The 22,678-nt window shown below is 43.6% G+C and overlaps 1 protein-coding gene across 3 annotated transcripts in view; it reads right to left on the bottom strand.

Moving 5' to 3' along the window:
* Positions 1 to 22,678, bottom strand: part of LOC134755936 (restin homolog) — a 57,103-nt gene that overhangs the window by 28,395 nt on the left and 6,030 nt on the right. For all 3 annotated transcript variants that reach the window (XM_063692635.1, XM_063692636.1, XM_063692637.1), the window contains exons 2-8: positions 5,337 to 5,443; positions 4,051 to 4,203; positions 3,277 to 3,380; positions 2,253 to 2,423; positions 1,786 to 1,938; positions 587 to 841; positions 26 to 189 (exon numbers count right to left, since the gene is read on the bottom strand). In XM_063692635.1, coding sequence (XP_063548705.1) covers positions 26 to 189; positions 587 to 841; positions 1,786 to 1,938; positions 2,253 to 2,423; positions 3,277 to 3,380; positions 4,051 to 4,203; positions 5,337 to 5,443 — 1,107 coding nt within the window. The remainder of the gene's footprint in view (positions 1 to 25; positions 190 to 586; positions 842 to 1,785; positions 1,939 to 2,252; positions 2,424 to 3,276; positions 3,381 to 4,050; positions 4,204 to 5,336; positions 5,444 to 22,678) is intronic.

The raw sequence follows: 22,678 nt of genomic DNA, 5'->3' as shown, positions 1-22,678 counted from the left end.
CGGACCAATTAATTACGATGGTTACCTGAAATTATCTTGCATCTCCTCGATCTCCTCTTCAAGATCGCGGAGCTCCTTCTTCATGTCTTCATTCTCGTCCATCAGCTCCTCGCATAACGTCTCGGCGGCTAACAGCTTGGCTCGCAGCTGTTCTACTTGCCGCGCTAGTGATTCACCCGACGGACGACACTTAAACATTAAACATGTAACGTTAACGTTTTGACTCTGATGAAAGTGATAAATATTATTGTAATTGAATTTTCTGATCGTGATTATATAAGTTGAACTGGTTAAAACCGGGTGTGGTGGGAATTTTTATGGCCTTTTCAGTCGTTAAGCAATTTTACAGATTCTAATCTAGATCTCTAAAATGTTAATATTGTATGTATCTTGGTGATGGTTTTGTAGGTAGGTAAAGCAAAGCCTAATTTAATTCGAAACGGGATCAAATCTCGATCGAGGCATAAGTATACATTCATAATTCGGGTTTACATAATTTGATACTCTTTGCGATTCGTACTGAACTATCATTATTTTAATAAAAGTTCCGCGCCAGCTTTTCAGTTTATCCGCATTTGGTAGATACCTCAAGTTCACCCTCAATCTCCTTTATCTTCAACGTCAGATGTTTTTTCTCATCCTTCAAATCCTCGTTCTGCGTGGTCAGGTCGTTCACCTTCTGCTGCAACTTGAGCACCTCTGACGAGCGCCCGGTGGTGTACTTGTTGGCGGTGTCGATGTTCGCGAGCCTCCGAAGCAAGATGTCGCTCTTTTCCTTTTCGACTCGCTCGCAACGTTTACGTAGAATGTCTACTTCCTGCTTTAGTCCTTCTATTTGGTCCTGAAATTAAGAGAGTTGATTACAATTTGTACATATAACCAATACTGTCAAGCGTTTATTTGTTACTAGCGACCCGCCCCGGCTTCGCACGGGTAGTTCAATTAATTTATACAAAACCTTTACAAATTATACATATAAACCTTCCTCTTGAATCGCTCTCTATTTAAAAAACCGGCCAAGTGCGAGTCGGACTCGCGTTCCAAGGGTTCCGTACATAACACAATTTAAACAATGTATTTTTTATGTGAAATGTCTTTAAAAAACCCGTAGGGGTCGGATCAAAAACTAAGTAATTAAGTCCGACTAACGCTTGACTGCACATTTCTAATAGGTTTTCCGGTGATCTATAGGTAAAGATCTATTTAGTGTATTTTTTCAAAATTTTTGACCCAGTAGTTTCGGAGATAAGGGGGGAATGGTCACAAACTTACATATGTGTACCAAATTTCAACCCTTGATCCAGTAGTTTCGGAAAAAATAGGCTGTGACAGACGGACAGACAGACAGACGCACGAGTGATCCTGTAAGGGTTCCGTTTTTTCCTTTTGAGGTACGGAACCCTAAAAAAAAACCACATCAAAATCCGTTGCGTAGTTTTAAAGAGATCTAAGCATACATAGGGACAGACGGACGGACAGACAGCGGAAAGCGACAAGTATTTCGCAATTGCAATTTTAGGTAGGTATACTTATTACGTTAACAAGAAAACTTGAGTCCTTAAATTTCAGAAGTTTAACAAAATAAAATGTAAATGGATTATGATTTTATACCTCCATCATTTTATATATCCAGCAATTTAAAAAATTGACATGAACGTGTTCTGAAGGTTGCGACCTTGCAGTGATGTTAGAAATGGCCAGAGTCCAGATTGTTTTGAGTTGCGGCATCTGATTTCTCCTCGTTCAGGGCCCAGCCCAGCTCTGTGGGTCAGGAGTGAAATTTACCTGGTACTCCTTAACATTAGCGTCAACAAGGGTCCCCTCAGTGGTCGTGGTGCCTGCTGTGCTTGCATCGTCGTCAGATTCCTCCTTCTCTTTTGAGGGCCCGCCGCGTAAAGGCGGTTTAGAAGTCTTTGAGGAGTTTCTTGATTCTTTTACCTGAAATACCAGGATAAAATATTATCAATAATTGAATCGCGTCCATATTACTGATGTGCAAGGTCGTTAGAGAGTTTAAAATAAGCTGTGAGATAACGGCAACGGGTCACTATAAGTATCTATTTATCTTTTCAGCTACTTATCCAGCGAATCCTTCAAAATCGTCGGCAACGCGTACGTACCTTTGCTTTGAAATCAATCCTGATGAATGTATCCAATTTACCTACTGCGTCTTATCAGAATTGCAGTAAAAAATATGAGGCCCGAAATATCGTTTTAAATGATTGTTTATTTTATTTTATTTGGATACCTACCTGCATCATAAAGTTAACGTCCTCTTTGTTCGAAGACCGAGGTGGGGTTTCCTTCACTCTAGATGGTTTTTCCTCTTCTTTGCTTCTTGATAAACTTCTTCTTGTTTTCTCTTTTTCCTTTTCTAGGCTTGATTCTTTTTCGAAACTGTTTTGAGCTTTAAATAAGTTCATCTGCAACAGACCAATTAAATATTGAAGTACTTAGATTTTAATTTAGTATAGAGCTCATTAATATAGAATTATTAGTTTTGGATACCTATCGAATTTTATTATAGTTATGGATGTGTGAATACCATTTCCTCAATTTTAAAGCACGACGTGTAATGTAACCACACGCTGTGATGAGGACCTTTTAAGTTTATTTCTGGCCTCGCAACAGACTGAAGAGCTATGGTAGACAGTTCTAGCATCTTGACCCACTTTATATTTCTTTTGTAGATTTTGTGTTTATTCAGTCATAACGTAAACACTTATAGATCAGCCGATTTGTTTGTAAGCATTCTCAAGTGATAAAAAATATTTTCTGTTTCCTTAAACACAGACACTTTTATGAGTATTATAAAAGTGATGTGATACAACTGGTAGAAAAAAAGTGTCTTCCAAATAGTACCAGTTTTATCCCCTTGACGTGTAGCAATAATTCTTGAAACAGAGTGTATAATAAAAATTCTAAAATACATAGGTAGTAGAGCGGGCATAATCTTGATTGTAAAACATCAAAAGAATGTCTAAGTAGAGACAGGTGTCTGGAATGTTATTTTTGTAGAAGTCTGGACTGGAAGAAAATTTGACTTATTTTAATAATAACACGAGACACGACTATATTTTCACCTTGGTTAAAATTAGTAATGTCAATAGAAAGCTGTCCTGTTTTGCTATTTATTCGAAAGCCGCCAGATGAAGTAGACTCGTAGCAATTTTTCATGACGACTTTCATCATTTTACGACGCCCCAGTAATAAGATGCAATGTCACGAGCTGTCAGAAAACGAAGTCGAATAACGCTTGCAGGATATTATTGTTACCTTGCGCACGCGTTCGGCCAGTGAATCATTCTTGTTGATGGTGAGACTGGCGGAGGCGGGCGCGGGTGGCGGCGACGGCGACGGCCGTCGCAGTGTCACCGTGTCTGCATAATACAAATTATTTAGGTATTACTTCTAAATAAAACCTAGTCTACAAGTTAAACAAATTCTTAGTATATCACACAATAGGGTATTTGACTGTATTTAAAATAAATTATTTTACACCATGTATGAAATAAAGCACCAAAAAATTAATATAGAAACGTAGACAGCAGTTATTTTTGGAAACAATTTCTATTTTAAAACGCGTATAAAACTATAAAGAGTAGGTGATTTGATTGTGACGTCACATGCTAGTGTTTCATATAAATTCCATAGTAGCAAAATCATTTTGACAGTTCGAAAAAAGAAACTGATTTGACTAGTAGTCAAATACCCTCTTCAGACAATCCTTTTTATAAAGCTCATAAAAGCCTTGGGAGGAAATGGAACGAGCAAGTTTTTTTTGTGCCGTACAAATCGTACAATACAAATACTCTTTATTGCACACCTCAATAAAAGAAAACGATACAAAAAGAAAACAAGGGCCAGTTGCACTAACCACAGTTAACAGACTGATCAACGTCACGCAGCAGACATCAAGGAAACTTCCCATACAATACAATTTTGCGGACAGCGAACTCTTTAACGGTGACAGACGGTTTGGTGCAACCGACCCTTAGTTTGACATACATATATCATATGTGGGGTTAAAAAAATAATGTTGAAATCCACCTGTAGTGACGGCGGTCTGGCCAGTGTCGAGGGCGGGCAGCGGCCCCGTGAGCCGCCGTTTGGGCAACTTCAGACTGACGGTGACAGCGTTGGTCGCCTCCTCCGCGGCAAGGTCCGGCGTCGACGTCCACGATGATCTCGGTTGACCGAACCCTGCAAACAACGGTGCTGTCCAGTAGGTATTCTGTAGTTGGTCGCAGGTAGCAAAGTGACGTCAGCGACGTCATAATGACGTAACTATGGCGTCATAATGACGTCGCTGACGACCCTAACACTAAACAAACCGCTACGAGAAAATAAGGTTAGGTTAGAACTGCGATCTCTACACAAAACGAACTACTAAATAGTAGGTTAGGTTAGGTTAGAACTGCGATCCGTATACATAACAAACCGCTACCAGTAGAGTAGGTTACGTTAGAACTGTGACCCCTAAGCAAAATGAACCGCTACCAGAAAAGTAAGTTAGGTTGGGTTAGAACTGCGATCCTTACACAAAACAGACCGCTACCAGTAAAGTACGTAGGTTAGGTAAGGTTAGAACTGTGCCCCTGGCCCCTACGCTAAACGAACCGCTGTCAGAAAAATAGGTTAGTTTAGGTTATAACTGCGACCCTCACACAAAACAAACCGCTACAAGTAAAGTAGGTTAGGTTAGTTCTCTACCATACGAGGCTCCTATTTTTGTACCTTTCTTGTTTGGTGTCTAGATAACCACTTTAACGCTTGCATGTCAATAAAGATTGGTTGTATTTGGTATTTTCTGCTTCGTTACGTACATCTAATAATCTTCGCGTCTTCAGCTTACGCGGCTAACGTCCTGACCACTAGACCACCCGGCCACGGCGGTACCCGTCCCAAATGTTCTGGTGTATGCTATCTTTTTTGAAAAGGCAAAGGCAAAGCCAAAGGCGCCTAGCCTTATTTCCGCCGTATTTCCATTTTTATTATAATAATATTGAATTCATGCACAAGAAATGTACCTATTCACTCAACTTATCGACATCGACAATATCGACATCCCTTTTAAGTGGATTTACTATCTGCACTTATGGTCTCCGCTCGCTCCGTGCAATACTTACAATGGGAAACTGATAACACGAGCTCAAGGGTTTTATTGCCCTAGTCGTCTTTTGGATTGAGGGCGAGTATAGTGGTCAGGACGTTAGCCGCGTAAGCTGAACACGCGGGTTCGATTCTCGCCTCGGCCAACGGTGGACTTGGTCACTTTTCTTTAGTGTATGATATCTATTTAAGTTTATAGTACTTTAATGTTTTTAATAGTTTACCCGTGGAGAAGGCGTCTTTCTTGGGCGGCTCCGTGCTAAGGTTGGTGGTGGACGCCCACCCTCGGCCCGTCCTCTCCCTGTCTGCGCCATTTTCCTCGTCACGGCCCCTGCAACAAATAAGTAATTCAGCTGCTTGTTTAAAGGCTAACTCGCTTTCACCGTGCCCGATTTTGGTTATAAAAACTATCCTATGTACTGTCCCGGGACTCAAACCATCTCTGTACCAAATTTCAACGAAATCGGTTCGGCTTCGGTTCGGAGTTATAAAAAATCGGTTTCTTTTAAATTTTATTTTTACTCAGGAATGGTGTCAATGTTGATACCATAAATGAATTCAGCACCCCCGATTTATACGAAAACGATCCCAAACCCGGCCTAGCAGCTTCACCGATGTAGATAATCAAGATAAAAATGAGAACCCTAAATAAACCTTGAAGGGCGGATATCTCAAAAACTATACAAGATATCGAAAAACTTGACTGAATAAAACTTGTAACAAATTAAATCTCATTTTGTATAAGTGGCCAAGTCGCTCAGACGCATAGTTTCCGAGATATAATCGAAAAACGGAACCTTAAAACCCCTCTCCCCCCAGCACCAGGGTTATGGCCGGGGACTTGATATGTTCATCTCCTAACTAGTCCAAACAAACCTACGAAGTTAAAAATTGTGTTCCTTGCATTTCCCTCTATACCTTTTTTTGGGCATTTATTTCCTGGCCTATATTCCGATCACTGCAAATGTGTTATGAAAATGAAGACAGATGTCAAGTAGGTAAGAGCGCATTTACGCAAACTTCAAATAAGTGACTGTAGGTAAGCGGTTTGAATTCGGTTGGGCTCCGCACTTCCACTATCGCAAGGCACTCAAGGCAGTCTCCACTTTATGACTTTGTTCTACCAAGTTTAGGTATTTAGGTACACTGCCTATTCCGATCACTGCAAATGTGTTATGAAAATGAAGACAGATGTCAAGTAGGTAAGAGCGCATTTACGCAAACTTCAATAAGTGACTGTAGGTAAGCGGTTTGGATTCGGCTTGGGCTCCGCACTTGGCAATGACGGTGTAGGCTGTACCTATATGAGTCCTTCTTGAATGGCTCTCTAGCTCTCTACAAGTTACATCAACTTTGTAACGACGCTTCTTATCAAAAGGTCGAAAAAAACAAAAGCAAATATTCATATGAAATTTATGATGTGTTTTTCAACATTTTTTGGAGATAAAATTGCCTTGCATCTTAAGCCACTTTTAAGTTACTTTTAGGCCACGAGCCACTTTTAATATAAATATAGCAACATTACGTACCTTTTTTAGGGTTCCGTACTCGGAGTCGGACTCGGACTCGCCCACCAAGGGTTACGTACTTTTTAGTATTTGTTGTTATAGCGGCAACAGAAATACATTATCTGTGAAAATTTCAACTGTCTAGCTATCACGGTTCATGAGATACAGCCTGGTGGCAGACAGACAGACAGACGGCGGAGTCTTAGTAATAGGGTCCCGTTTTTACCCTTTGGGTACGGAACCCTAAAAAGAGTCGAGGGCTTCTTCTTTTTCCGTAAGCTTATTTATATTAAACGGCGGGTCTATGTTGTACTTGCTGCGTATGGTGTGGTCTAGCGTGAGGATGAGTCACTTAAAGGTAAGGCCTAAACAATCCAGCCTATAGTTCGAACTAGGTTAGTAATTTAGTCGAGTGGCGAGTATTTTTGACTTTGCATGCCTAAAGTCACAAATATTCGTCACTCGACTAAATTACCAACGTAGTCCGAACTAGGCTTTAGCGATCGACGCTTGGGGGCTACCAAAGACTCTTTCACACTGCACCTACAGCAGCAATCAAAGACCGAGCAAAAAAGCCTAGCGCGAGCGCACAGCGTCTCCGTTTCAGTTTGGGCAAAAATGCTTAGTACGTTCGGCCGTTCTTCTCTTTTTAGGGTACAGGGATTTCATAATTTTGTGAGCAGGTACAATAATTTTATGCGTTTTTGTCGATTAATTTTTTTGGATAATTTTCTACAATTGGTTCGCTCACTATATACTTCTCTTTTTAGGGTACAGGGATTTCATAATTTTGTGAGCAGGTACAATAATTTTATGCGTTTTTGTCGATTAATTTTTTTGGATAATTTTCTACAATTGGTTCGCTCACTATATACTAGATATAGGCAGATACGTACTCGTAGTATATATACGTACGTATTGGTTCACTTTTTGTGTAGGTATCGATTTCAGATGTTGCTTCGTGCCAAAGCAAATTGCGCGCAGCAGGAATTTAGTTTTCAGCCCACTGATCAATCGATAGTTGATAATATCCCTGTATCGGTTGGATGCAAAATCTGTCGAAATGTGGAGGTGACCGCCACGATGTCGTGTTTATAAACAGTAGATAATAAGTACCTATACTACTTAATGCAAATTGTCGTTGACTCTGCACTAGTGTATACTTAAGTATTTTAGGTACCTTACATATAACTTGATTAGATGTCGTATAATATATCCTTTCTAGGGGATGTAGGAAACCTTTCCAGTACTCATTACTTTGGGAATTACTAACATTTTTATCATCTATAAGAGATACCTGCGAATTGGGCAAAAAAAATCCGTCAAACTTCATGAATCTCTTTTCTGCTCATATCTGTTTAAGTAACTTTAAACTTTCATGTACTGAATCTTGAAGAACATGCATGGCTTAGGTATAGTATAATGTATGGTCGTTTAATGAAAAAGTGTAGTATTAGAACACAGAAAAATATGTTTGGGTAGGGGAGATGTGTGCAGAATGATATTGATAAGGATAAAACTTTACTGTGTTTAAAGTTGAAGACAAAAACACAAGATTAAGATATTTATGAATAGTCCATTACTTATATATCAGCAACTGCATACTTACTCATTACGGTACGGTACGGTACGGTACGGTACCGTACGTAGTATGAAGTTCATGGCCTTCAGTAAATTAAAAAGCTACATTGTTTCACTCCCTGGAGTGAGGAAAGTCGCACTTTCCTCACTCCAGGGAGTGACGAAAGTAGGCTTGTTCGAGCTGCTGAGGTGAAAATAATATTGTCTTCGGTTACCGCGATAGTTACTCATGAAAAACGGATCGCGATATCGATATCGCGTATATTAATTCCTAATAAAATTACGCTGCGTGTTCGTACCGCCATGACTATAAAAGGCAACTGGTGGGTTCACCAGTAGTTGCTCAGATACGATGGGGAATCATTTTACCTCGAGGGATCGTATTATACACATGTCCCCTACATCAATTTCAGGCCACATCGCTAAAGAATGCTTAGTTTCTGAGGACGCGTTTCTTTATGCAAAAAATATAAGAGTAGGTATTTCTCAAAACCAAGTTTCATTTCAGCAATCCACTATGTATTACTTTTACCATTCTTATCCGTCTTACTAGACAATGTCAGTCTCACATCACATGCGCAATTTGGGACCCATGGAAGATATTTTTGTGTTCGCCAACTTTACCTACCTGTATTCATAACTAAAGAGTACACTGATGACGAAAGGTAGACTATGCGTATGGTGCGTCACTGCTGCCGAGCGCAATGCAAACAATTCGTAAAGACGCTCGGGAATTTGGAAATGTGCCACATCCTCTTTTTGTTTCAATGAAAAAGGCAGAAAAAGAATCACGAAAATGGATAACTTACGTAGATTACGCTGTATACGAATTGTGAAAGTAGATTGGTTGGTCCATTTAATACCAAATAAACACGATATACCTACCTAAGTAAATTATAATATGGATAACCGTACCATAGTAATATGTACTCTAATTGTACCAGGGAGGCTATTTAAATCTATATAAACCTACCTAATACCGCTCCCTGTATTTTTCCCACGAGGATTAAATTAAACCGATTTTTTCTAGCCTAGGTAAGTACTACAGTATAATGCCAACATACATGCGATATCAGTGTTATTAATGGTCCTAAAAACCATACCCTCACGTTTTTACCTTAGTACGGTGGTGAACATACCCAATTTGTGTCGCGACTGCCGCGTCCACCGACCGTAGCATCTAACTGAGTCGATTTTTATGAATGAGGTGTCAATCATTTTTTTTAGGGTTCCGTACCCAAAGGGTAAAAACGGGACCCTATTACTAAGACTCCGCTGTCCGTCTGTCACCAGGCTGTATCTCGTGATCTGTGATAGCTAGACAGCTGAAATTTTCACAGATGATATATTTCGGTTGCCGCTATAACAACAAATACTAAAAACAGAATAAAATAGAGATTTAAGTGGGGCTCCCATACAACAAACGTGATTTTTGACCGAAGTTAAGCAATGTCGGGCGGGGTCAGTACTTGGATGGGTGACCGTTTTTATAGTTAATGGTACGGAACCCTTCGGGTGTGAGGCCGACTCGCAATTGGCCGGTTTTTTTAATTATGAATGAGTGTGACTGTGAGTGTGATGCCGTGTGGTTGCCGGCTTAAGAGTAGCCCACTCCGTGCTTATCCATGGATGTCGTAAAAGGCGACTAAAGGAGTAAGAGGACAGTCACCTAAGTCAACTAGGGATTCCCAAGGAGGGTTGATGTCAGGCAGGCGGCCGATCGTAAAAAGATATGCCAAATCGTATACAACATGAGTGCGACAGATAATAGAATATGCGATAGTGCTAGGACGTACCCCGCAGGCGACGCGCAGGCGCAGCACCCGGCGGCTGTGAGAAATGGACGAGGGTTGCTGCACCAGGGACGGGGGCAGCGTAAGAAGCTAGTCCGGGGAATAAGACTGAGGATTGCAAGTTGGAATATAGGTACGATGACTGGAAGAGGAAGAAAGTTAGCGGATGTTTTGGAAAGGGGACGAATAAACGTGGCATGTCTGCAGGAGACGAAGTGGAAGGGACGGAAAGCAAGAGAAATTGGGGCGGGTTATAAGTTTTACTATTGCGGCAGTGATGGGAAAAGAAATGGGGTGGGGGTAGTGTTAGATAAGGAGCTTAAGAACAAGGTGATGGATGTAAAGAGAGTGAATGATAGAGTAATTATCGTGAAATTGTTGATAGAAAACTTGATTTTAAATGTAATTAGTGTAATGCACCGCAGACTGGATGTGATGATAGTTTGAAAGAGAAATTCTGGGAGGATTTGGATGTGGAAATTATGGGAATACCAGAATGTGAGGAGATATACATTGGAGGAGATTTTAATGGACATGTGGGAAGAATGAATGACGGATATGAAAGAGTGCATGGGGGCCGTGGTTACGGAGTCAGAAATCAAGAGGGTGAAGCTCTACTGGAAGCAGCCTTAGCCTTTGACTTAGCCATAGTGTACACCTACTATCAAAAGAAAGAACAACACCTTATCACATACCGTAGTGGTCAACACTCTACCCAAATTGATTACTTTCTCCTAAGGAGTAAAATACATTTGGCTAAGGACTGCAAAATAGTACCCAGTGAGAGCCTAGTTTCCCAGCATAGGTTACTGATTCTAGACTTAAATCTTAAAGTACAACGTTTGCAAAAGAACTCGAAGCCCCCACCTAGAACGAAATGGTATAGATTGAGTGACAGGGAGTTAGCTGAAGAATTTAGAAAAAGAATAGTCGATAAGATGGTAGGAATGGGTGATATGGCAGAGATGAGAGTGAATGATTGCCGGAATGAAATGGCAGTATGTGTAAGAAGTGTGGCGAGGGATGTTTTTGGGGAAACAACAGGGAAAGGCAAGATTGATAGGGATACATGCTGGTGGAATGCAGATGTGCGAATGATTCTGAAAGAAAAGAAGAATGCTTTTAAAGAATGGAAAAGTGTGGAAGAGGGTAACGATAGAGAGAAAGAAATCAAGAGTATAGCTTATCTAACAAGTAAGAAGAAGGCTAAATAAGCAGTTGCAATAGCAAGGGCCAAGGTACAAGATAAATTGTACGATTTCCTTGAGACCCCACAAGGCCAAAAAGACCTTTACAGAATAACAAGAGAGAGAGAGAGAGGAATGCAAGAGATATAAATCATATGAAATGTATGAGAGACGAAGCAGGAAAGATTTTGACGGATAACAAGAGCATACAAGAACGCTGGAAGAACTACTTTAGTAAACTTATGAACGAAGAGAATGATTGGAGTGGAGTGCTAGAAAATGCTAGAAATAACATTGGTAGGGTGAAAGAGATCACTATAGGAGAAGTAAAAATGGCCGTGCAAGGTATGAAGAATGGGAAAGCGGTTGGGCCAGATGGTATACCTGTGGAAGTATGGAAGTTTCTGAAAGCGGATGGATGGAAGTGGCTGACTTTATTCTTTAATAAGTTGTTGCAAGAAGAGGCAATCCCTGATGAATAGTGCAACAGTTCTCTGGTGCCCGTTTTTAAGAATAAGGGTGATGTACAGGATTGCAACAACTATCGAGGAATAAAGCTCATGTCACATAGTATGAACATATGGGAAAAAGTGGTAGCGAGACGAATGAGAGAAGAAAGTGAGGTAACACAGAACCAATTTGGGTTTATGCCGGGCCGGGGAGCTACGGACGCCATATTTGCACTTCGCCAACTGTGCGAAAAATACAGACTTGCGCAAAAGAACTTGCACATGGTGTTCGTGGATCTGGAAAAGGCATACGATAGAGTCCCCCGTAAGGTTTTGTGGTGGTCTATGAGAGAGAAAGGAATGCCAGAGAAGTATGTGAGGCTTGGTCAGGCGATGTATGATGGAGCCAGTACTCACGTCAGGTCTGAAGCTGGAGTAACCGACAAGTTCAATGTGGCGGTAGGTTTACACCAGGGATCGGCTTTAAGTCCATATTTGTTCCTCCTGGTTATGGATGCTCTGACATCGAACATACAGGAGGAGGCACCCTGGTGTATGCTGTTTGCCGAAGACATTGTTCTTGTCGGAGATAATGCACTTGAGGTCCAGAGCAGGCTGGTAAAATGGCAAGAAAAGCTGGAAAGTGTGGGACTGAAAATAAGCAGAACCAAAACGGAGCACATGTTCTGCGATTTCGGTGGTCTATCCAGTTTTTCCCATATTGCCTTAGATGGTGTATCCCTACCAGTCTGCCCCGACTTCCGGTACCCTGGGTCATTGATCCAGGGCGACGGACGCATAGACAGTGACGTGAAAAATAGAATAAATGCGGGATGGATGAAATGGCGACAGGTCTCTGGAACAACTTGCGATCCACGAATGCCTCTTAAACTTAAGGGGAAAATTTACAGGACGATCGTGAGACCTGTTGTAATGTATGGATTAGAATGCTGGGCGACGAAAGTGACGGATGAAAGAAGAGTGCACGCAGCGGAAATGAGAATGTTGAGATGGATGTGTGGAGTGACGAGAAAGGATCGGATTAAGAATGAGTATATTAGGGGAAGTTTGAAAGTAGCACCAGTAACGGAGAAGATAAGAAGTAGTAGGTTAGCGTAGTATGGGCATGTGATGAGGAGGGATGAATGCCATATAGGCAAAAGAATGTTAGGGATGAATGTTGATGGACGGAGAGCGTATGGTAGACCCAAAAAGCGATGGATGGATTGTGTGAAAGAGGATATGAGAAAGAAAGGAGTGAGTGCTGAGTTGACGAAAGATAGAGGAGAATGGAAGAGAAAAACATGTTGTGCCGACCCCACATAACGTGGGATAAGGGCAGGAAGAAGAAGATGAGAATGAGTGTGACTGCGTAGGCACCTTTTTCAGTTGAAAAAAATTTCATTTACGTAGCTCTTATACATTATATTTTACTCATATCTAAAAAACTTCGATTTCGTCACTCACTCACTGATGATCATCAAAACCTTTAGGGTACTTCCTGAAATCCCAGGAAGCTGAAATTTGGTATGTAAGATAGGCGTAGTACACAAACAACAGAAAAAATAAAAAACTTGAAATTTTTAGCCCCTAAGGGGGTGAAAAGGGGGGTGGAATTTTGTATGGGGAATTAATAACCGCTTAACCGGTTTAGTCGAAATTTGGTATGTAGATAGTTTTTGATATGGGGAAGGATATAAAATAGTTTTCAACGCCAAAATCACTCCGTAAGGGGGTGGAAAAGTGAGTTGAAGTTTGTATGGGCAGTGTTGGCCGAACGCTAATGCCATTAACCATTAAAAATTAACAATTAAAAAGGTTAATGGCCATTAACCATTAGCCATTTAATTCGGATTAAAGTTAATTCGGATTAAATTTTTGAGACGTTAATGGCCATTGAAGTTAATTCGGATTAACTTTAATTCGGATTAACTTCAATGGCCATTAAAGTTTCAAAGAATTAATTAGAATTACTCTCAATTTGCATTAACGTCTAATAAAATTACATTCGTGATATTTTAAAATGAGACAGCAAAATGACCCTGACTGAACCCTGGCAGTAGTAGCAGTACCTACCTACTACCTAGTAGAATTCTGGTTTGGTGCAACACAGACATACGCGGTTTTGGTCATTTAAATCGTCTTGATGAGCACTTCGGAGAGCCGTACCCATGATAGAGCTGATGCTGAACCCTGGCAGTACCTAATGGATCTAAGGTTTGGTGCAACATAGGCACACGCTGTTTTAGTCATCCGACTCGTCTTGATGAGCACTTCGGAGAGCCATACCCATGATAGAGCTGATGCTGAACCCTGGCAGTACCTAATGGATCTAAGGTTTGGTGCAACATAGGCACACGCTGTTTTAGTCATCCGACTCGTCTTGATGAGCACTTAGGAGAGCAGTACCCATGATAGAGCTGATGCTGAACCCTGGCAGTACCTAGTGGATCTAAGGTTTGGTGCAACATAGGCACACGCTGTTTTAGTCACCCGACTCGTCTTGATGAGCACTTAGGAGAGCAGTACCCATAATGGAGCTGATGCTGAACCCTGGCAGTACCTAGCGGAACTAAGGTTTGGTGCAACATAGGCACACGCTGTTTTAGTCATCCGACTCGTCTTGATGAGCACTTAGAAGAGCAGTACCCATGATAGAGCTGATGCTGAACCCTGGCACTACCTAGTGGATCTAAGGTTTGGTGCAACATAGGCACACGCTGTTTTAGTCACCCGACTCGTCTTGATGAGCACTTAGGAGAGCGGTACCCATGATAGAGCTGATGCTGAACCCTGGCAGTACCTAGTGGATCTAAGGTTTGGTGCAACATAGGCACACGCTGTTTTAGTCACCCGACTCGTCTTGATGAGCACTTCGGAGAGCCATACCCATGATAGAGCTGATGCTGAACCCTGGCAGTACCTAATGGATCTAAGGTTTGGTGCAACATAGGCACACGCTGTTTTAGTCATCCGACTCGTCTTGATGAGCACTTAGGAGAGCAGTACCCATGATAGAGCTGATGCTGAACCCTGGCAGTACCTAGTGGATCTAAGGTTTGGTGCAACATAGGCACACGCTGTTTTAGTCACCCGACTCGTCTTGATGAGCACTTAGGAGAGCAGTACCCATAATGGAGCTGATGCTGAACCCTGGCAGTACCTAGCGGAACTAAGGTTTGGTGCAACATAGGCACACGCTGTTTTAGTCATCCGACTCGTCTTGATGAGCACTTAGAAGAGCAGTACCCATGATAGAGCTGATGCTGAACCCTGGCACTACCTAGTGGATCTAAGGTTTGGTGCAACATAGGCACACGCTGTTTTAGTCACCCGACTCGTCTTGATGAGCACTTAGGAGAGCGGTACCCATGATAGAGCTGATGCTGAACCCTGGCAGTACCTAGTGGATCTAAGGCACACGCTGTTTTAGTCACCCGACTCGTCTTGATGAGCACTTAGGAGAGCAGTACCCATAATGGAGCTGATGCTGAACCCTAGCAGTACCTAGTGGATCTAAGGTTTGGTGCAACATAGGCACACGCTGTTTTAGTCACCCGACTCGTCTTGATGAGCACTTAGGAGAGCGGTACCAATGATAGAGCTGATGCTGAACCCTGGCAGTACCTAGTGGATCTAAGGTTTGGTGCAACATAGGCACACGCTGTTTTAGTCACCCGACTCGTCTTGATGAGCACTTAGGAGAGCGGTACCCATGATAGAGCTGATGCTGAACCCTGGCAGTACCTAGTGGATCTAAGGTTTGGTGCAACATAGGCACACGCTGTTTTAGTCACCCGACTCGTCTTGATGAGCACTTAGGAGAGCAGTACCCATGATAGAGCTGATGCTGAACCCTGGCACTACCTAGTGGATCTAAGGTTTGGTGCAACATAGGCACACGCTGTTTTAGTCACCCGACTCGTCTTGATGAGCATTTAGGAGAGCGGTACCCATGATAGAGCTGATGCTGAACCCTGGCAGTACCTAGTGGATCTAAGGTTTGGTGCAACATAGGCACACGCTGTTTTAGTCACCCGACTCGTCTTGATGAGCACTTAGGAGAGCAGTACCCATAATGGAGCTGATGCTGAACCCTGGCAGTACCTAGCGGAACTAAGGTTTGGTGCAACATAGGCACACGCTGTTTTAGTCATCCGACTCGTCTTGATGAGCACTTAGAAGAGCAGTACCCATGATAGAGCTGATGCTGAACCCTGGCACTACCTAGTGGATCTAAGGTTTGGTGCAACATAGGCACACGCTGTTTTAGTCACCCGACTCGTCTTGATGAGCACTTAGGAGAGCGGTACCCATGATAGAGCTGATGCTGAACCCTGGCAGTACCTAGTGGATCTAAGGCACACGCTGTTTTAGTCACCCGACTCGTCTTGATGAGCACTTAGGAGAGCAGTACCCATAATGGAGCTGATGCTGAACCCTGGCAGTACCTAGTGGATCTAAGGTTTGGTGCAACATAGGCACACGCTGTTTTAGTCACCCGACTCGTCTTGATGAGCACTTAGGAGAGCGGTACCAATGATAGAGCTGATGCTGAACCCTGGCAGTACCTAGTGGATCTAAGGTTTGGTGCAACATAGGCACACGCTGTTTTAGTCACCCGACTCGTCTTGATGAGCACTTAGGAGAGCGGTACCCATGATAGAGCTGATGCTGAACCCTGGCAGTACCTAGTGGATCTAAGGTTTGGTGCAACATAGGCACACGCTGTTTTAGTCACCCGACTCGTCTTGATGAGCACTTAGGAGAGCAGTACCCATGATAGAGCTGATGCTGAACCCTGGCACTACCTAGTGGATCTAAGGTTTGGTGCAACATAGGCACACGCTGTTTTAGTCACCCGACTCGTCTTGATGAGCATTTAGGAGAGCGGTACCCATGATAGAGCTGATGCTGAACCCTGGCAGTACCTAGTGGATCTAAGGTTTGGTGCAACATAGGCACACGCTGTTTTAGTCACCCGACTCGTCTTGATGAGCACTTAGGAGAGCGGTACCCATGATAGAGCTGATGCTGAACCCTGGCAGTACCTAGTGGATCTAAGGTTTGGTGCAACATAGGCACACGCAGTTTTAGTCACCCGACTCGTCTTGATGAGCACTTAGGAGAGCAGTACCCATGATAGAGCTGATGCTGAACCCTGGCAGTACCTAGTGGATCTAAGGTTTGGTGCAACATAGGCACACGCTGTTTTAGTCACCCGACTCGTCTTGATGAGCACTTAGGAGAGCAGTACCCATAATGGAGCTGATGCTGAACCCTGGCAGTACCTAGCGGAACTAAGGTTTGGTGCAACATAGGCACACGCTGTTTTAGTCATCCGACTCGTCTTGATGAGCACTTAGGAGAGCAGTACCCATGATAGAGCTGATGCTGAATCCTGGCACTACCTAGTGGATCTAAGGTTTGGTGCAACATAGGCACACGCTGTTTTAGTCACCCGACTCGTCTTGATGAGCACTTAGGAGAGCGGTACCCATGATAGAGCTGATGCTGAACCCTGGCAGTACCTAGTGGATCTAAGGTTTGGTGCAACATAGGCACACGCTGTTTTAGTCATCCGACTCGTCTTGATGAGCACTTAGGAGAGCAGTACCCATAATGGAGCTGATGCTGAACCCTGGCAGTACCTAGCGGATCTAAGGTTTGGTGCAACATAGGCACACGCAGTTTTAGTCACCCGACTCGTCTTGATGAGCACTTAGGAGAGCAGTACCCATAATGGAGCTGATGCTGAACCCTGGCAGTACCTAGCGGAACTAAGGTTTGGTGCAACATAGGCACACGCTGTTTTAGTCATCCGACTCGTCTTGATGAGCACTTAGGAGAGCAGTACCCATGATAGAGCTGATGCTGAATCCTGGCACTACCTAGTGGATCTAAGGTTTGGTGCAACATAGGCACACGCTGTTTTAGTCACCCGACTCGTCTTGATGAGCACTTAGGAGAGCGGTACCCATGATAGAGCTGATGCTGAACCCTGGCAGTACCTAGTGGATCTAAGGTTTGGTGCAACATAGGCACACGCTGTTTTAGTCATCCGACTCGTCTTGATGAGCACTTAGGAGAGCAGTACCCATAATGGAGCTGATGCTGAACCCTGGCAGTACCTAGCGGATCTAAGGTTTGGTGCAACATAGGCACACGCAGTTTTAGTCACCCGACTCGTCTTGATGAGCACTTAGGAGAGCAGTACCCATGATAGAGCTGATGCTGAACCCTGGCATTACCTAGTGGATCTAAGGTTTGGTGCAACATAGGCACACGCTGTTTTAGTCACCCGACTCGTCTTGATGAGCACTTAGTAGAGCAGTACCCATAATGGAGCTAATGCTGAACCCTGGCAGTACCTAGCGGAACTAAGGTTTGGTGCAACATAGGCACACGCTGTTTTAGTCATCCGACTCGTCTTGATGAGCACTTAGGAGAGCAGTACCCATGATAGAGCTGATGCTGAATCCTGGCACTACCTAGTGGATCTAAGGTTTGGTGCAACATAGGCACACGCTGTTTTAGTCACCCGACTCGTCTTGATGAGCACTTAGGAGAGCGGTACCCATGATAGAGCTGATGCTGAACCCTGGCAGTACCTAGTGGATCTAAGGTTTGGTGCAACATAGGCACACGCTGTTTTAGTCATCCGACTCGTCTTGATGAGCACTTAGGAGAGCAGTACCCATAATGGAGCTGATGCTGAACCCTGGCAGTACCTAGCGGAACTAAGGTTTGGTGCAACATAGGCACACGCTGTTTTAGTCATCCGACTCGTCTTGATAAGCACTTAGGAGAGCAGTACCCATGATAGAGCTGATGCTGAACCCTGGCACTACCTAGCGGATCTAAGGTTTGGTGCAACATAGGCACACGCTGTTTTAGTCACCCGACTCGTCTTGATTAGCACTTAGGAGAGTGGTACCCATGATAGAGCTGATGCTGAACCCTGGCAGTACCTAGTGGATCTAAGGTTTGGTGCAACATAGGCACGCGCTGTTTAGGTCGTCCGACTCGTCTTGATGAGCACTTAGGAGAGCAGTACCCATGATAGAGCTGATGCTGAACCCTGGCAGTACCTAGTGGATCTAAGGTTTGGTGCAACATAGGCACGCGCTGTTTAGGTCGTCCGACTCGTCTTGATGAGCACTTAGGAGAGCAGTACCCATGATAGAGCTGATGCTGAACCCTGGCAGTACCTAGTGGATCTAAGGTTTGGTGCAACATAGGCACCCGCTGTTTTAGTCACCCGACTCGTCTAGATGAGCACTTAGGAGAGCAGTACCCATGATAGAGCTGATGCTGAACCCTGGCAGTACATAGTGGAACTAAGGTTTGGTACAACATAGGCACACGCTGTTATGGTCATCTCACTCGTTCTAATGAGCACTTGGGAGAGCAGTACCCATGATAGAGCTGATGCTGAACCCTGGCAGTACATAGTGGAACTAAGGTTTGGTACAACATAGGCACACGCTGTTATGGTCATCTCACTCGTTCTAATGAGCACTTGGGAGCGCAATATTTGAATATTATCTTGAGATACTCATAAGATAGATGACATATACTTATGGCAGTAAGCAGTAGGTCCTAGTAAGTACACTAGGACTCAGGTATGGTCCAATCTATTCACCCGCTGTTTTGGTTCATCTTTTTTTATTAAGTTGATGGGAATAGTAACAAAAGTGCTGCCTAATCAATGTTTTGTAAATTTTTGTATTATTCAACACTTTCAGCGCCAAGCGCCCCATTTCAATAACAAAATGAACCCGACTATCGGGTTCTTGGCACTGAAAGTGTTAACTGATCATGATTACCAATGTCATGGTCATGCAATATTATGTAAGATATGAAAGAATATGTTTGTATTTATGAAATGAATCGGAATCCTTACAGGGATAAATTAAAATAACATTTATTTATCATTATTTATTTCCATCAACTTAATTAAAAAGGATGAACCAAAACAGCGCGTGAATAGATTGGACCATACCTGAGTCCTAGTAAGTACCTAGACCTACTGCTTACTGCCATAAGTATATGTTATCTATCTTATGAGTTATGTATCTCAAGATAATATTCAAATATTGCGCTCCCAAGTGCTCATTAGAACGAGTGAGATGACCATAACAGCGTGTGCCTATGTTGTACCAAACCTTAGTTCCACTATGTACTGCCAGGGTTCAGCATCAGCTCTATCATGGGTACTGCTCTCCCAAGTGCTCATTAGAACGAGTGAGATGACCAAAACAGCGCGTGCCTATGTTGCACCAAACCTTAGATCCACTAGGTACTGCCAGGGTTCAGCATCAGCTCTATCGTGGGTACCGCTCTCCTAAGTGCTCATCAAGACGAGTCTGGTGACTAAAACAGCGGGTGCCTATGTTGCACCAAACCTTAGACCCACTAGGTACTGCCAGGGTTCAGCATCAGCTCTATCATGGGTACTGCTCTCCTAAGTGCTCATCAAGACGTGTCGGACGACCTAAACAGTGCGTGCCAATGTTGCACCAAACCTTAGATCCACTAGGTACTGCCAGGGTTCAGCATCAGCTCTACCATGGGTACTGCTCTCCTAAGTGCTCATCAAGACGAGTCGGATGCCCAAAACAGCGCGTGCCTATATTGCACCAAACCTTAGATCCACTGGGTATTGCCAGGGTTCATCATCAGCTCTATCATGGGTACCGCTCTCCTAAGTGCTCATCAAGACGAGTCGGATGACTAAAACAGCGTGTGCCTATGTTGCACCAAACCTTAGTTCCGCTAGGTACTGCCAGGGTTCAGCATCAGCTCCATTATGGGTACTGCTCTCCTAAGTGCTCATCAATACGAGTCGGATGACTAAAACAGCGTGTGCCTATGTTGCACCAATCCTTAGTTCCGCTAGGTACTGCCAGGGTTCAGCATCAGCTCCATTATGGGTACTGCTCTCCTAAGTGCTCATCAAGACGAGTCGGGTGACTAAAACAGCGTGTGCCTATGTTGCACTAAACCTTAGATCAACTAGGTACTGCCAGGGTTCAGCATCAGCTCTATCATGGGTACTGCTCTCCTAAGTGCTCATCAAGACGAGTCGGGTGACTAAAACAGCGTGTGCCTATGTCGCACCAAACCTTAGATCCCCTAGGTAGTGCCAGGGTTCAGCATCAGCTCTATCATGGGTACTGCTCTCCTAAGTACTCATCAAGACGAGTCGGATGACTAAAACAGCGTGTGCCTATGTTGCACCAAACCTTAGATCCATTAGATACTGCCAGGGTTCAGCATCAGCTCTATCATGGGTACCGCTCTCCTAAGTGCTCATCAAGACGAGTCGGGTGACTAAAACAGCGTGTGCCTATGTTGCACCAAACCTTAGATCCACTAGGTAGTGCCAGGGTTCAGCATCAGCTCTATCATGGGTACTGCTCTCCTAAGTGCTCATCAAGACGAGTCGGATGACTAAAACAGCGTGTGCCTATGTTGCACCAAACCTTAGTTCCGCTAGGTACTGCCAGGGTTCAGCATCAGCTCCATTATGGGTACTGCTCTCCTAAGTGCTCATCAAGACGAGTCGGGTGACTAAAACAGCGTGTGCCTATGTTGCACCAAACCTTAGATCCACTAGGTACTGCCAGGGTTCAGCATCAGCTCTATCATGGGTACTGCTCTCCTAAGTGCTCATCAAGACGAGTCGGGTGACTAAAACAGCGTGTGCCTATGTTGCACCAAACCTTAGATCCATTAGGTACTGCCAGGGTTCAGCATCAGCTCTATCATGGGTATGGCTCTCCGAAGTGCTCATCAAGACGAGTCGGATGACTAAAACAGCGTGTGCCTATGTTGCACCAAACCTTAGATCCATTAGGTACTGCCAGGGTTCAGCATCAGCTCTATCATGGGTACTGCTCTCCTAAGTGCTCATCAAGACGAGTCGGGTGACTAAAACAGCGTGTGCCTATGTTGCACCAAACCTTAGATCCACTAGGTACTGCCAGGGTTCAGCATCAGCTCCATTATGGGTACTGCTCTCCTAAGTGCTCATCAAGACGAGTCGGGTGACTAAAACAGCGTGTGCCTATGTTGCACCAAACCTTAGATCCACTAGGTACTGCCAGGGTTCAGCATCAGCTCCATTATGGGTACTGCTCTCCTAAGTGCTCATCAAGACGAGTCGGGTGACTAAAACAGCGTGTGCCTATGTTGCACCAAACCTTAGATCCACTAGGTACTGCCAGGGTTCAGCATCAGCTCTATCATGGGTACTGCTCTCCTAAGTGCTCATCAAGACGAGTCGGATGACTAAAACAGCGTGTGCCTATGTTGCACCAAACCTTAGATCCATTAGGTACTGCCAGGGTTCAGCATCAGCTCTATCATGGGTATGGCTCTCCGAAGTGCTCATCAAGACGAGTCGGATGACTAAAACAGCGTGTGCCTATGTTGCACCAAACCTTAGATCCATTAGGTACTGCCAGGGTTCAGCATCAGCTCTATCATGGGTATGGCTCTCCGAAGTGCTCATCAAGACGAGTCGGATGACTAAAACAGCGTGTGCCTATGTTGCACCAAACCTTAGATCCATTAGGTACTGCCAGGGTTCAGCATCAGCTCTATGATGGGTACGGCTCTCCGAAGTGCTCATCAAGACGATTTAAATGACCAAAACCGCGTATGTCTGTGTTGCACCAAACCAGAATTCTACTAGGTAGTAGGTAGGTACTGCTACTACTGCCAGGGTTCAGTCAGGGTCATTTTGCTGTCTCATTTTAAAATATCACGAATGTAATTTTATTAGACGTTAATGCAAATTGAGAGTAATTCTAATTAATTTTTTGAAACTTTAATGGCCATTGAAGTTAATCCGAATTAAAGTTAATCCGAATTAACTTCAATGGCCATTAACGTCTCAAAAATTTAATCCGAATTAACTTTAATCCGAATTAACTTTAATGCAATTGGTTAATGGCGGAACTAATGGTTAATAAAATTGATCAATGGTTAATTAAAATTAACAATTACGGCCAACACTGCGTATGGGGAATCAGTAAAAA

Source organism: Cydia strobilella, chromosome 3 (genome assembly GCF_947568885.1).
Source record: "Cydia strobilella chromosome 3, ilCydStro3.1, whole genome shotgun sequence".
In the NCBI taxonomy this organism is placed as follows: Eukaryota; Metazoa; Arthropoda; class Insecta; order Lepidoptera; family Tortricidae; genus Cydia; species Cydia strobilella.
Note: the sequence above shows the minus strand (reverse complement) of the source record. Positions and strands in the feature narration are given on the sequence as shown.